Source organism: Pseudoliparis swirei, chromosome 9 (assembly GCF_029220125.1).
Source record: "Pseudoliparis swirei isolate HS2019 ecotype Mariana Trench chromosome 9, NWPU_hadal_v1, whole genome shotgun sequence".
Classification (NCBI taxonomy): domain Eukaryota; kingdom Metazoa; phylum Chordata; class Actinopteri; order Perciformes; family Liparidae; genus Pseudoliparis; species Pseudoliparis swirei.
The window spans coordinates 8,827,741-8,844,679 of record NC_079396.1 but is presented as its reverse complement, the minus strand read 5'-3'; the positions used below and the strand labels follow the sequence as shown (position 1 = coordinate 8,844,679).

At 43.8% G+C, this 16,939-nt stretch overlaps 1 protein-coding gene across 1 annotated transcript in view; it reads left to right on the top strand.

Moving 5' to 3' along the window:
- The window catches only part of sema3bl (sema domain, immunoglobulin domain (Ig), short basic domain, secreted, (semaphorin) 3bl), a 66,707-nt gene that overhangs the window by 16,084 nt on the left and 33,684 nt on the right, over positions 1-16,939 (top strand). The window contains exons 2-4 of the mRNA XM_056423310.1: positions 806-966; positions 5,433-5,495; positions 13,258-13,377. Coding sequence (XP_056279285.1) covers positions 806-966; positions 5,433-5,495; positions 13,258-13,377 — 344 coding nt within the window. The remainder of the gene's footprint in view (positions 1-805; positions 967-5,432; positions 5,496-13,257; positions 13,378-16,939) is intronic.

Below are 16,939 nucleotides of genomic sequence, written 5' to 3'. Positions count from 1 at the left end.
GAGGAGTGAGCAGAGGCGCAGTGTTGCGGTCTGCTCGGTGTGTGTGTTGCCGAAATAAACATGTCTTCGAACAAAACCTCTTGGTGCCTGGCTGATCCTTGGTGCTGGTGGGGGAAACCCACAGGTAGCAGCATGAGAGCTGCTACAAACATCCTTTTACAGCGCGAGAAGGTGGCGTTGACAGGGTTTTGGAGACAGATCACGTGTGTGTGTGTGTGTGTGTGTGTGTGTGTGTGTGTGTGTGTGTGTGTGTGTGTGTGTGTGTGTGTGTGTGTGTGTGTGTGTGTGTGTGTGTGTGTGTGTGTGTGTGTGTGTGTGTGTGTGTGTGTGTGTGTGTGTGTGTGTGTGTGTGTGTGTGTGTGTGTGTGTGTGTGTGCACACAGGGTGTTTGTGGTCCTGAAGAGAGAACATGCACATCCCCTTCAATACAGCACACGTCTGAGCTCAAGGTGTCAGGCTCACTTTAAGGCGTTCGGGGCGCCACAAGGGAGCCGACTTTAAGCCATTGAGAGGATTTATCTGGATCTAGTTTCACTGTGAGAAGCGGAAACGAGCCTTACACTCTCAACAATCGCGAAGCCTTCAACATGAGAGGTGGCTGCGTATTAAAATACACAAGTGATGCCGTCTGTTGAAAGAGCAGAACACTGCTATCATAACTTTATTTTAACTCACCAACGTTCGTTTAATCTTCTCCCGCTTGGCTGTCATGCTGTGTTGCCTAAAAGGAATTTAAGTTGCGTGAAAGTAAAAGTGCTGACACTGCTCTCTCTCTCTCTCTCTCTCTCTCTCTCTCTCTCCGCAGACCTGCTGTCCACCAACAGGTCGTCTATCTTCAGCGGCCGCCATGGTCAGCTCTTTCTTACCGTCGTCTTCCTGGACGAGTACCGCGACCGCCTCTTCCTGGGAGGAAAAGACATTCTCTACTCTCTCCTGCTGGGACCTGCCAGCAGCGAGTCCAAAGAGGTGAGGCTTTTGGAGACAATAAATAGCATACGCTGAAAGTTATTTACGTATTTTATTGGCACTCTGCTCCGGTGATTGATGCTTTGTAAAAAGGTCAGTCACTGTACCGTCTACGTTCAGCGTTTCAATTTGATTTACGTTGCAGTGGTTTAAAACTCTAGAAGATTATATATGATTTGAAGGGACGGGTGTCCAATTTTTGTGTTTCTTCCAGAATTCTCTCTTTGCAGAACATCTGTTGAACTATTCCTACACTCATAAATAAACTATTAACTTAATGACTCAAACTTGAACGGACGTTTTTTTATTCTGTTTTACTGTTGTTGCATCATCACTGAAATTGGAACATAAACTAATAAACAAAGCTTAGTTTTGAGAAGAAAAACGCTAAAAATTAATAGATGGCACACGTGGCATCTGGAATAGATTTGCGATTTTGAGCTGATCAATTATACTATGTACATATACATACAGTATACATCCAAATGTACGGATAAAATGCATTTATTGCATTAAGAGAGAGGAATGATTTTATTGTAGCTGTGTTTACTTGAACTTAACTGTTTAAATTTAAAGTTTCATGTCATGAATCAGAGTCTATGTTACTGTGATGCATCGGCAGGCTGGACCAGATAAAATATGTAAACAAAAGTGAAAAAACATGCATCTTATATTAGAGTGGAATTACAACGTCATGTCATTCACCCAGTAGAACAGAATACATCGATAAGTGTAGCTGTGATTTTTTAGTTTGAGAGATATCTCTTCAGTTCATTGGACGGCTTCGACCTAAGGGAAATGTACAGTCTTAAAAAAAAATTCATCTCAGGGAGCTTCGTGTACTCGAAAAACAAGTCTCTAAAACAGAAAACCTCGGATTGCTTCAGCACTTTAGCTAAAAGCACCTGTGTGTGTGTGTGTGTGTGTGTGTGTGTGTGTGTGTGTGTGTGTGTGTGTGTGTGTGTGTGTGTGTGTGTGTGTGTGTGTGTGTGTGTGTGTGTGTGTGTGTGTGTGTGTGTGTGTGTGTGTGTGTGTGTGTGTGTGTGTGTGTCAGTTCTCATACATGGGAGACTGTGATGACACAAAGTGCATGAGTGATCAGGGAATGTATGTTCGCAGAGAGCCAGATGTGGCCCATCTTATTCCTGTCTCGGCCTCCTCTCTCCTCTCGGTCTTGGTTGATGATCCCTGTGAAGCTTTCTGAGACTCTCGTTGGCTGCAAGCTGTTGGAGCCTTAATGCCCGGGCTTCTAACGGAGCCAGCCGTTCTGAAATTTATCTGTGAAGGCAGTTCAGTTAAAGCAAAGGTTGAAGAGACGACGCACATCTGCCAGATACCCCATAAACCAACGTTGAAAGAAGGAGAAGAGAACAGAACCCCTTTAGAAAAGGAATAATCTCTGAGAGAACACATGCACATGCAGCTGGACTCAAGCCAGTTCTCAATTAGTTTAGCTTAGCAATACGGAGAGGAATCAGCTAGCATGACGAGAAGCATGCAGCCCAAAACTCTCCTGATAAAAACCTATAAAAGCTGTCTTTAAATAACGAGGTGCAACATGTTATATATGTGCTGAGGTGTATTTTTGACCCCTCCACTCTTTATGTTAAGCCAGACTAACCGTGTCTCCAGAATTGAAGTCAGTGCATCAATGTTATCGCCTCACTCCTTTACATGAATGTTGTCAAGATGTGTGTGTTGGGTTGAATGTCATCCTGTCAACACACACGGATGATGTTCTGGGACCGACATGTTTCGTCTACATATCAGAGATGAAGTCAATAATTGTCAATCAAACACCGGTTGTTTCATCCATTGCAGATCAGCGTTGTGGGATTAGAGCACTAGAATAACCAGTGTGAATCCTTTTACACGAGCATGTTGTCAACAGCTCAAACTCTGCCCCCCAGAGCTTACCATTTCTGTTTGGCATAAATACTTATTGTTTTCCATCCTTGCCACAATAACTATAAAACCAAGGGTGTGCAGTAAAGATGGAAATGGCAGTGAGGTGTAATTCTAAACACAAGGCTTTGGTTGAAAGCAAGCCAGATGGCATTAAATCAGCAAACCTTGCGTGTTTCTGCTCAAACTCGATCGGCATGAAAATGCAATTGGCATCTGAATTATGTTTCAGCATGTTCAGAGAGCCGGTTGGCTCTGCCCGGTGTTTACTGGCGTGCATTCAGTGTGCGTCGTGTTGCTGCTCTTCCTTGGTGTTTTTAGAAATGGCCTCCGGCCCCCGCTTTGTTCTGCAGTTGAAATGAACACCGATCCACGTTCAAAGACCAAAGACGTGATGTGAATCGTGTCTGAGGGGCGAATAAAAATGAGTCACACTGATAAAGTGTCAAGAAATAGAGACACAGAGGAATGGCTGGTGGAGGTTGGCCATATTCCCTAATGCGTGCGGAGTGAGACTCCAGGGCGATAAATCGAATATTGCAGGACTGTGATGGTTAGGGCCTGATGTCACAGTATATCTCTATCAGTCAGGCATGCTAAAGGCGGCCTTAGGTCAAGCTGTGCGTGTGAGCCAGGCATTCATATCAGTCCGGCATCGGGCCAAAGAAACCGCTCCAGAGATTAGGCCGATATGATGCCAAGTTTTAGACGGGCTCTAATTTATTTATTCATTTCAGTCAGGCATGAAACAAATAGTTGTTCCTCATGGATTTCCAAAAAGTCGGCTTTGAGACAGCAGGACTGTAGAGTGGGTGTCAGACGGACCCTCCAATCAGATGAGCTGGAGCTGTCTATTAAAAACTAGTTTTCAATACTGCCGAGTATTCACTAAGAAAATACTTAAACTTCGTTCAATTCTGTATGCATATACTGCATATATACACACACACATATATATATATATGTGTGTGTGTGTGTGTCTACATACAATAGGTTTGATCCTACATAACAAGACTGTAAGTCTTTAGGCTGTAAGTCTATAGGCTTGCACCGCTAGTGGATATTACATTTATCCTGGGAGCTGAAGGCCAGTTTGCATTGCCCTAAAGACTTTTTCAATGCACTTTCAACTTGATTCATATCCTATCTGATATTTCATTCATCTTATACATTACATTTGAAATAACAATGGTCAGCTTCTTTTACATTCGGGGGGTATTTCCAGGCACTCCGATGTCGCGCGCTTTAGCCGTAAAGGACTTTTCAGATCATTTAAATCCCTGTGAGCCAGGGATCAGTCATCCTGATTTACAGAGAGTCCTCTGTGTTGCCTGTGATGAACTGGAAGTATGACAAAAGTCGTCTCAGATTTCAAATGCTGATGTGAAATCCTGGGTGTGAGGAGCAAGGGAGGAGAAACATTCCCTCATCGTTTCAACTCTCTCGACTTGGATTTCGATCACTTTCCATTCTCACACTCTTCAAAACCCCACAGCTACCACAGTGGCCCCCCGACACACATGCTCCCCAGACGCACTCAACCACACATTGTAATGCAAGTCAGGACCTTTGCCTTTCTCTCTGCTTTCTTTTCTGCCGACCCAAAACACATCCAGTTCCAGAGCAAAGAGTTATTGCGTGGGACGAATTCTCCGGTCGTCTGCTCAGAACTACAGTATCACTCACACGTCATGAGCGACTTCGTATTTCCTCTTCAGTGGCAATTTGATAACATTTGTCATCTTCTGAAAGCAGTGTGAAAACTAGTCCCGTTGTTTCAGGTCCAACTGATACGTCACGCTCTTCTGAGCTTCTCCTTGGACGAATGAGAGGACGGCTTTGGGACTTTCCTAATCAGGGCATCTTGGATCAATACTGTGATAATCTAAGTTGAAAATTGAAGAGACTTTTATTTATTTTTTAAACTTCAGATGGTCTTGTTATGATACTCTGAAGGTTTGACTGAGCACAGCTTTCCTGCTTGTTTGTTTGTTTTTAGCTATAATTTCACTTCAACCACAAAATACATGACCGATCAACACTTTAATATTTACATCTATTGTTTTTTGGGTATATCAAATATTTAAGTTGGTTTTAATTAAATTAAATTATGAGAAACAAAAATAATCAAAATGATCTGCGTTGGTTTTTTTGAAATGGTTAGAATAAGTGTAATGGTAAATCATCTCTCAGTGAAAGACTCAGTTTTAGAAGCCAAACGTAAACTCCCAAAGTCCTCAGCTCTTCATTCCAAAGCCTTTGTTTCATCTCTCGTAGAGCTCTGCTCTGCTCAATGTGCCTCTCATTGCTCTAGAGTTCAATTTGCACGGAAAATAACTCAAATCAAATTAATTAAACCGCACATGGGCTGACTCTAGTATCTTTAGATTACATTCACGGACTCACATAAACACACAATGGGTTCAACAAAGCAGTTGTATTTTGCAATATGGCTGAATAAGAAGGTTGTTTGCATTTCTTCAAAGATTTTGAGGATATTAATCAAACATTTCTTTTTCTTTTTTCCTCTGTTCTTCCACCTTTCTCTTCTTCTCCTATAGATTTACTGGCCTCCATTACCTGGCAACAGAGAGGACTGCATTCAAACGGGGAAGGAACCACAGGTAACTTTCATCCGTGCTTGTTTTGACGTTTCTTCACACGACGGAGGGTGCACGTAATTCAACACTGACTTCTGTTTTTTGCACGGGACACAAACAGCGGTGGTGTTCAACATCACATGGCATTGATTTTGTGTGATATATATCAATTATAGTGGATTACTTTTCATGTGCAGAACATAAAGCATGTGTCTAAAAACACGTGTAGACACGTTCTCTGTTCCCACTCCCAGCGAGTCTGCTCTGGTTCACTCCCTCCTCACCTGACCCGTACTCCAGCCTACCGAGCTCGTGCTCTTTCAAGAAGCCTTGGAGCAAACAGAACATACAGGACGGGCCCGTTTTCAGCCACTCTTTCCAAGATCGTCCACGTTGCTTTGCTGCTAACGCCGTCAAGGCCACGTTCCTGCCTGTTCCCGATAACCGGCTCTGTTGCCAGCGCCCTGTCTGTTTGCTGATTGTTCAATCTGTTTGCCTGGCCGCCTTCCTTTTGGCAGCATTGTATTCGACCAGCTGAGCTTTTTGTCTCCACTTAGATTGCCATGAACTGTTTCCACTCACTTGAACTCGGACAGACAATGCGTTCAGAAATGAACCCAACAGACTCGTCTTTTTCCTTCAATGAGGCGACCGACACTGATTAGTATCAACAGTCCCCAAACAGCACACGTGATGGAAAGTGCAGAATGTGCCTCCAGCAGTATAACAAACGAGCGTACAGTAATTATATACTGAGACGATGTAGTGCCATACTGCTCCCACAATAAACTATAGACTATTATAGGCTGAAGACATCTGAACAAGGCCAAATATAGACAAATTGGTTCCGTAAAGGAGGAAAATTGAGGCGGGACTTCCTCTCTTAATGAGCGCTGGAAATACAGTGGGAGGAAGGAGATGGAATTAAGGAAAATAAAAGGAAATGGGGAGGGAGGTGTAAAGTATTACATCGAGGATAAGAGGGTAATATGAGAGAAGAACAACAAAGGGAGGATAGTGTTCATGTAATTATGACCATGTTTACAACGAGAGAAAAGAGGAGAGGGGGATTCTGAATCCAATACTTCAACTCATGTAAAGAAACAAACCATTTCGGAGTACAATTTCAGCTTAAAAGAAATAAGGTTTGATGAATGGAACCAGTGTCCAGGAACGTGTCAGCACCTTGAGTCGTTTTCCTCCTCACAAGCTGACTCAGCTTTCTGTTTATTAGCTTGGATGAGGTCTGTTGTCCTTCACCGCAGATGAGGAGGAGGACGGCAGGAGAGAAGAAGATAATTACGGATTTGGAACATCGTAAACGAGAAAGAAAGACCTGACAAAGAAAGCGGGTCGTGTGTTTGTCTTCAGGAACATACTCTTAGCCGTGCTACAGGCCCGACTGGTAGGTTGATCCAGCACTCAGGTCAAGACTTAAACATGTGTGCAGACATTCCTGCTCCCCAGAGGATGAACCATATTGACTTGGTGATTGGGCGCTACCATACGGGTTAACATTCGTGGTCTTGAGTGAATGATGTACGAACATTTTTGATCCCTGAACTTTTTTTACCAAGAGCCATCATCACGTCAAAATTAAATGTGTCCTTTATTTTGGTTATTAACGAAGCAATCTCTGAATCCATGGGCTTTCGTGCCGAGGTCTTTGTTTTTCGGGGTCAGCAGATATTCGGGCCAAGACTTTCTTTTCCGATTAGCAACTTTAGAAATAATATTTTACACGCTCATTTTAAACCTCTAAAAATCTAAATCATACCGTCCACCTCTTTTGCTCTACACACTGCCTACTAACCTGCATTCCATCAAAACCGGCTTCAACCGGATTGGTCCATAACACTTGGACTACTAGCAGAAACCACAACGCTTTCAATGCCAAAATCTGACATGGCTGTCTTGTTAATATGACAAGATAAACGAAGAAGGCAAGCCATGAAGGATGGATAATAGATCAATATAAAGTCGGCAATAAAAAAGAAAAATTCACAGATATAAAGCAGGAGAAAGAATAAAGTAAGAAGGGAAGGAAGATATTTTGTAACGTCTCTTTTCTTTGATGTACCGAGACGTTGTTACATTTGGTCCCAGTTGGAGAAAAGAAGCTCTCAGTGGCTTCAGTTGAGCTCAGAATATAAACACTGGCACCAATTACTGGCGTACACATGTACATGCACATACACACACACACACACACAGATGAAGACACTGCTTTCAAAGTTTTAAAATGACTGTGTGTCTACTTGAGCTCTTGGCAATGACATCCATCTGGAGTTGATATGGTGTGTGTGTCTGTGGCAGGGGGGGGGGGGTGGAGGAGTGTTTGTGTGTGTGTGTGGGAGGGTGTTTGTGTGTGTCTATACATGGGCAATATGTATATGTTCAATATGTTTGAAGTGGCAGGTGTGTTTTGGGTGTCTTATATCCGTTTTATTCGGTGTTTCCTCTGCGCGGGGCTCACAGCGCTGTATGTGTGTGTGTGTGTGTGCGTATGTGTATGTGCTTGAGAGAGCTACTGTACTGTTCGTGGTGGAGAGGAGTCAAACTGTGTTACAAGACAGGTCTTCAAACTGTAACTCTACCTTACTTCATATGGAGTGTGTGTGTGTGTGTGTGTAGGTGTGTGTGTGTGAGAGAGAGAAATTGTGTGTGTTACAGATAGAGATGTTTGTCTGCTTTTGTTAAACGACACAGGCATCTTTCTGCATTCCTTCACGTCTCCAGAGTTTGTGGTGTCAAATTAGATTGATTGCTGCTGTTTCCACTGGCATGTACAAAGCAAAAGAGGCACACGCACACACAAGCACAGACACACACAGACACGCCTTCCATGTGTTTGTTTGATGCCTGTGTCCGTTAAACATTACTGAGTTTGACAAAACCAGTCCTTTAAAAAAAAAAAATCTCTTTTATGAAAGTGCCTCAGCCTTCTACTGACAAGTGTCCCACCTTAATATGTTCTTACTGATAGGGTTTCGTCCCAGAGTCACAACCTCATAACCTTCCCCATCATTAATTATAGCTCAGACAAATAAATAACAGGCCGAAGGGAGGCACTCAGTGACTTCAGCCAAGCACGCAGGGTCTTGCTCTGGCTGTTAACACATGTTTCTGCTGCATCTATCTGCATCTTCTGCTTACAATAGGACTGACATTTAACCATTTCGAATGTCTTGTGAATTATTAGGCTGTGTGTGCACGGACAACACTTTTGGAGCGCAGTCGGGATCGTAACCAAGATGGCAAGTTCAGCTTTGAGAACACGAGCGAGGAATCCTGTGTGCACGTCAGAGTTCTGGGGCGGCTTTAGCTCAGTGGGGTAAGAGGACCGTCCTGCAACCGCAGGGTTGTGGGTTCGATCCCCGCTCTCCCCATTAGTTGCAAGTCGAAGTGTCCTTGAGCAAGGCACTGAACCCCCAGTTGCTTCCCGGGCGCTTCACCGCAGCCCACTGCTCCTTAATAACTAAGGATGGGTTAAATGCAGAGAACTAATTTCCCCTTGGGGATTAATAAAAGTGTATATTCTATTCTATTCTATTTCTTTGAGAACCCCAAAAAGAAAAAGAAATGGTTTGTACTCTCAAGTCTGCACTTTATTCCGTCATGACAATCTTGATATGGTTTGGCTTTATCAGTGGAGCTGTGATCAGTTGTTTAAATCTAGTGTTTGGCTTTTAGTGTCTGAGTGCAGGGAAGTGAGAGGCGGTCATGTCTAGACCTACACACTGGAAATGTTTCCTTCAGCGTGTCCCTATCCCTAACATCGCATATTTAGTTGATAAAATCTACCCAGAGCTCAATTGAAAAACCCTCTTAGAAGTAAGGGTTGGAATGGGAATACTTTGTGGAGTCACTTTATAATAAAGCATTGAAAGAAATACCCATTTTGAAATTTACAATTTTAATGAATATACTTAGAAAATCATAATGTGACCATAGCCAAGTACACATTAGTCCATTATGTTTGTTTCAAGCCCCAAAAAATAACAACCTGTAATCCTTTTAATATCCATTCCCATTTACAGCGGTCTAATCCGGTGGCACAGAATCAGCAACTCCCCTTTATATCGAGGAGAAAAAGACACGTTGAGACCATTGCTGCTCTTTTTGTTGCCAACATGTCGGTTGCAGCTCTTGCTCCTGCCAGGAGGCTAAGACTGTGGGTTTAAAAAAAAAAATCCTAACAAGAATATGTAATTCGGTTATATGTTGGGGGGGTTGGCTGGTAAATGTTTAGGAAAATCTCACGCACTTTGGAGAGCGTTTCTTGCCATGACTGAAGGTTTCTACCGGGCTGTCTAGTGGAGAGTAGAACCCTGTCTGTGTGGACCAAACAGCTGCTGAGACCAACGACTCTGAAAGGCTCAATCATCCAGCTGTCCTGCTTTGGACTACTTCTTCTGTTTTTGTGTGTGTATGTGGGGAAGGGAGGGGGGACACCAATTCTCCTGTTAGTAATACAGAATACGACTTCTCTCCACTGAATGTTGGCTGTTTATACTGGAAACTGTTCTCCATGTCCAAACTTGCCTCTCCCTGCCCGGGTCACTCTTCAAAGAACACGTTTGGCTTTGCCGCCCGCTGCATGTCGGCGCTGACGCTGTGCTCCATGGACGTAATCGACTGGGCACGGCCACGGATGGAAAGTCCGATCGAGTGAAATTATCCAGGCAGCAGCTCTGTGGTGTCCAAACTTCCTCCATTCTCGTTGCGTTTTTGAAACATGCTACGTTCTCCCAGGGCAGCAGCAGCAACAATGTGATGCTGACTCTGCAAATACCCAGCAGAACTGGCCTCTCAGATCAAAAAAACAGTTAGTAAGAAAATTATTCTGACGTGGCACACCAATAATGTCATCTTTCCCTTTAAGTCTTTTTGGGTGTAGTAATTAATCACTGCACTGTTTTTGGCAAATCTCTTTAAATCCCTTCTGTTAGAATTCCGGCAACATGCATCTAGGTGCCAAAGAAGTTGAATATCCTGAATTATTGGCCTGCCCAGGAGAAACTTGGAGAGGGAAAAGTATGAGACACGTTTTCCTGGTCTTGACTGCATTTAGACAGCATATTAAAAAAATTAATGCGTCAAAGCCAAATTATGATGCTGTTATACTTAAAAACATCAGACCATGTATGATTAAAACGATGTGTAGCTTGTGGTACTTTTACTGCTCATTTTTCTCAAAATAAAGACCACATTTTGCCATAAACTTTCTTTCTGTCATCAGGAAGACGTTTGTCGCTCTGGAGTCCCCCTCTCTGATGTAAAATAAACATGCAATGGATCCACTGGACTGGATATGGTTCCTCAACCAGGGGAACAATTGTTGGACCTTTTAACGTATGTGTAGGAAGTGATATCGCTGCTGTTGTTGTTGTTTCACACCATCTGTTATTGAACTTTGAAATCTTGAGCTTTCTTTTGGCCCACAATGTGCTCCAATCATCACACCCCATGAGAAATCATGAGTGTTGCAAATTGTCAGGGCCGGGTGAGACTGCCGGAGGTCTTGGCAATACTCTTGTTTGTTTATGCTAATGACACATATTTCTTCGAGCGAATACAATCAGAGTTTCATGTTTAAATATTGACTGTGGGTTCTGCGGTCAGTTAGAAAGTGTCAACAGCTCGAAGCAGCAGCACTGTATTGCTGGGAAGGAGCATGTGTGGTCAGCTGACCTCCCCTTCTTCATTAAAGGTGACCAAATGAACATTGTGGGCTTTTGTGTCCACCGAACAGCCTGACCCTTGATGTCTCTGCAGTGAATACAAGCTGGCTGGATGTTGAGGCTACTCCCTGAAATCTCTCTGTGAGACAAAACCAGATTTAGTAATCCAACACACTTCATTTTCTGTTTAACACCACTCCCTTTATTGCCAGTTAATCTCAAGGAGACCACACAGACCATTAAAACCAGTCCCGTAGTGGGAGAGCAGAGACATATTTCCTCTTTCAACATTTCATTACAATCTTTGCTCTCCTCGGCCACACAGATCTCTGAGATGAGTCCCAGAGTCCTAGAACGGAAACACAGCAGAGACACATTTCTGTTCGCCTTCAGTCCACTTGTTAAGCTCTCCTCGACCTCGTATATATCTTCTGTGATGACATAGAGACATGGTGCAACGTCCAGCCTTTAACTTTAACTCACTAGGCTGTAGGTTTGTCAGTGGTAAAGCCTTCAAATTCTCATATTTGCTTTATGATAACCTCTCTTCCTCAACAGAAACATATAGCGCCATAGGTGAAACCCAGCTGATAGATCAAATGCCAAAATGTCTTTCTGTTTAGTTTGTTACTGGTCTGGTCCAGTTTGAGGAGAGAAATGATCCCGCAGGAAAGACAATCTGGAGATGTAAACTATTTCTCGTACTGCAGTGACATGGTTTACATTAAGTCTGCAGCACTCGAGGAAATGTTTGAGTGTCTGTCTGCGAGTACGAGAGGGACGTAGGCCGCACACAACATGACAGATGTCCTCCACAGCGAGTAGCGCACATGCATCAGGAACTACCAAGCAACACAGAAATGCTCACGAGAACCACGCACCAACGCACTTGGGATTCATTTAATTCGGCGTCAACTCACGCCATACATGCATGCACACATTTTGCAGAGAGGCACGCCAGACGCTCATCGTGCAGATGAGTTTGACCTCGTCAACAACCCGGCTGGTCCCTTCCTTCTCTGCTGACACCCATTTCTGTAACAGACAGGAAGTAGTCATGCCCTCGGCTTCCTCTGGACCGTTGTGTAGTGCAGACATGTCTTGATACTCGTTTCCTCAGTCAGTCTTGTTTGGTTCTCTCGTGTGTGTTTGAGTGTCTGGCCTTTTGACACTGTCCACTTGAATATCTTTGTTTCCATTTCAGGCCTTCTGTCTCCAGTCTTAGCTCCGCCTACCCAGCAGTTCAGCACATTCAGGGGTTCAACAAAGTTATCAAAATGAAACCCAGCGTTATCGTTGGTGTCTTTACATCCGTTATGACAACTCACGTCTCACGTCAAGATTATCCCTCTTACGATGTTTTACAAATCTCGGCCATGTTCCTTTGACCCGAAAGTGAAAGTGGTGTTCTACAACATCAGCATGTCACGTTGGCTGAGATCCACAAATCAGAGATACGAGTCCTATGTTGGACATTGAGGATATCGCATTACATCTAATAAAGGTCTGTTCTTGGCCTTCATTACACACACATGTGGGATCAATAAGCCTGTTGAGAAATTATTTTGTTTCTCTTCAGTACCCTGAAAATGAACTTATCTGCATTTGGAAGACAGGTAACTTTGTACTGTGAGATTTGATTTATAAAGGGCCCTTCGCTGGTGTGTGTGTGTGTGTGTGTAACTTGCATGCTAGAGTGAATGTTTACATCCTGGCAGCGCTCAACAAAAAGGATTGCCCCGGGAAAGTAAAAGGGAACATTGGGCTAGTAAATCTAAAGCGGATGAGGGAAGTAACTAAAGAGTGAGCCATCTCGCTTTCTTCTCATGTCTGTTGAGCGGCACATGTGCAGTGGTAACATGGTGGTGGGTAAAAACACAGTTTATGAGCTGGGGTGCAAACGAGTATCTCAGTTATCCTTAAAACAGGAGTTTAATTGACTGGTGATCGAGGGTGTGGGCGGAACTCCAGATTAATTTACTTAAAGATCAAACATGACAAGTAACTTTGGTCGATCTTGGTTTAAATATGTATCATACCCTTTCCCATATTCCTTTGTGATGCGAGTTTTGAACCTGTGTGCATGTTCCTGTGTTTTGCAGACGGAGTGCGCAAACTTTGTTCGCCTCCTGCAGCCCTTCAACCGCACACACCTCCTGACCTGTGGCACCGGTGCGTTCCAGCCCATGTGTGCCTTCATCAACGTGGGGCACAGAGGAGAGGTAAGCCGGTGAAGATAGGCAGTGTGTGTGTGTGTGTGTGTGTGTAGAGTGTGTGTTGGAGGGAGAAGGTCTCAGTAAACAACACGCTGACATTCACACACAGAGAAATACAGAGACAGGAACATGTTTCCTCTTGGTGTTTTGGGCGGAAAACTATGTGATAGACAACTGTAACAGTTGTTAAAGACTAAAGGAAATGTTTGGAGACTGTAGATTACATTAACTTTATATGCGCTCTCATCATCGAGTCATTTATAAGATTATTTAATTTGGACTGCAGTTTACCTTGACATCAACAGACTATAAGTTGAGTTCTACATTTACTCCTTACAAGTCTTATTGTACATTATAAACAGTCACAAACTGGTTTTGGCAACTATGAATGGAATACTAAAATACCAGTGTAATAATGTGTCCATCCACCTGATGAAAACAGGTTTAGTGGTCACTCTTATTTCACTCTGGTTTGGCCTCCCTCATGTCAATAGTAGAAAACAATAGTTGGCTCTGTATCTGCCAAACGCTCGACTGCTGACCAGCAAGTCGCTAACTTTGTCTTTCTGGCTTAACAGTGGGCTAAAAGAGGTCACAAATAATTAAGTTTGATGATCATTTTCTCTTGATTCAACATTACAAGAAAATGTTTGACATAACTCAAAGACGGAGAGAAGAAACAGCGTTGTGTACGCACAGACTTCAGCACTGGAAAAACTCCACGCACACTTATCGTTACATTTTTTATGACTACATTTAGTGTTGCGTTCAAATTAAATGCATAGCTCGATTACATTTTAAAGTCTTATAGTAAAACTAATTTGGAAAAGTACATTCATGCAGACTAAAGTGAAATAAAAATAAAAAAATTCGAAGAAAGGCTGTCTCACTAGTCTGCGTTATTATTGCAGCATTGAGACAGGGTGCCACTGTATCATAATACATAGAAAGTATTGTACAGATGAAATGATAAGGGAATCAATGGGTGTCCTCTAGGAGTCCGTGGAGGACACCGGGTAATGGAACCAATGTGGTCAGTGCCAAAACACAACTCAGACCGGCCGCTCTGAGCTCAGACCTCGGGGTTCAAGGTGAAGCCTCAGCAGGCAGCTCCGAGCAGCAGGCGTGAGTCTCAGTCGGCTGCTCAGCCAGTGTTGGGTCTTCACGTCTTTAAACTGCAGGCTGGCTCTCCACACAGCCACTTAGCTCAGTGGCTGTGTGGAGAGCCTGAACAAGAGTCAATGAATGGAGCTATTAAGACGGACTCGTAGCTTTCGCTGTTTCGGCGGTCCGCCCGATCGCCGCCCAGTGTGCCGCCGCCTGGCCTGGCCCAGCAGGAGGGGTCAAACCGGGCACGCTGGATGTTGGCAAAGAGCTCAGGAAAGGGAAGTGAGACATTGGATGGGAGACTGACAACCTTTAGTGAGTGTGTGTGGACTATGTGTGTGTGTGTGTGTGTGTGTGCAGATAAAGTACAAAAGGTGCATTGCAGCTTTAAAAAAAATGTTTTTAACTTCCTGCAGATTGTGTTGCTCTCCTTGGTGTCATTTCTGCCTCCGCCTCAATCTGTCATCCTCTGTGTGGGTTTCGGGCCACGGGTTTCATTGCACATCATGATTACAATGTCCGCTCATGCTGAACAACTTTGTGCCCAGTTACAACACGCAGTACAGCAGCCTGAGGGTTGAGAATAAGGGAAAACACAAATTAAAGGATAACAAATTGTCAGGGCCGGGTGAGACTGCCGGAGGTCTTGGCAATACTCTTGTTTGTTTATGCTAATGACACATATTTCTTCGAGCGAATACAATCAGAGTTTCATGTTTAAATATTGACTGTGGGTTCTGCGGTCAGTTAGAAAGTGTCAACAGCTCGAAGCAGCAGCACTGTATTGCTGGGAAGGAGCATGTGTGGTCAGCTGACCTCCCCTTCTTCATTAAAGGTGACCAAATGAACATTGTGGGCTTTTGTGTCCACCGAACAGCCTGACCCTTGATGTCTCTGCAGTGAATACAAGCTGGCTGGATGTTGAGGCTACTCCCTGAAATCTCTCTGTGAGACAAAACCAGATTTAGTAATCCAACACACTTCATTTTCTGTTTAACACCACTCCCTTTATTGCCAGTTAATCTCAAGGAGACCACACAGACCGTTAAAACCAGTCCCGTAGTGGGAGAGCAGAGACATATTTCCTCTTTTCAACATTTCATTACAATCTTTGCTCTCCTCGGCCACACAGATCTCTGAGATGAGTCCCAGAGTCCTAGAACGGAAACACAGCAGAGACACATTTCTGTTCGCCTTCAGTCCACTTGTTAAGCTCTCCTCGACCTCGTATATATCTTCTGTGATGACATAGAGACATGGTGCAACGTCCAGCCTTTAACTTTAACTCACTAGGCTGTAGGTTTGTCAGTGGTAAAGCCTTCAAATTCTCATATTTGCTTTATGATAACCTCTCTTCCTCAACAGAAACATATAGCGCCATAGGTGAAACCCAGCTGATAGATCAAATGCCCAAATGTCTTTCTGTTTAGTTTGTTACTGGTCTGGTCCAGTTTGAGGAGAGAAATGATCCCGCAGGAAAGGGCAATACGGAGATGTAAACTATTTCTCGTACTGCAGTGACATGGTTTACATTAAGTCTGCAGCACTCGAGGAAATGTTTGAGTGTCTGTCTGCGAGTACGAGAGGGACGTAGGCCGCACACAACATGACAGATGTCCTCCACAGCGAGTAGCGCACATGCATCAGGAACTACCAAGCAACACAGAAATGCTCACGAGAACCACGCACCAACGCACTTGGGATTCATTTAATTCGGCGTCAACTCACGCCATACATGCATGCACACATTTTGCAGAGAGGCACGCCAGACGCTCATCGTGCAGATGAGTTTGACCTCGTCAACAACCCGGCTGGTCCCTTCCTTCTCTGCTGACACCCATTTCTGTAACAGACAGGAAGTAGTCATGCCCTCGGCTTCCTCTGGACCGTTGTGTAGTGCAGACATGTCTTGATACTCGTTTCCTCAGTCAGTCTTGTTTGGTTCTCTCGTGTGTGTTTGAGTGTCTGGCCTTTTGACACTGTCCACTTGAATATCTTTGTTTCCATTTCAGGCCTTCTGTCTCCAGTCTTAGCTCCGCCTACCCAGCAGTTCAGCACATTCAGGGGTTCAACAAAGTTATCAAAATGAAACCCAGCGTTATCGTTGGTGTCTTCACATCCGTTATGACAACTCACGTCTCACGTCAAGATTATCCCTCTTACGATGTTTTACAAATCTCGGCCATGTTCCTTTGACCCGAAAGTGAAAGTGGTGTTCTACAACATCAGCATGTCACGTTGGCTGAGATCCACAAATCAGAGATACGAGTCCTATGTTGGACATTGAGGATATCGCATTACATCTAATAAAGGTCTGTTCTTGGCCTTCATTACACACACATGTGGGATCAATAAGCCTGTTGAGAAATTATTTTGTTTCTCTTCAGTACCCTGAAAATGAACTTATCTGCATTTGGAAGACAGGTAACTTTGTACTGTGAGATTTGATTTATAAAGGGCC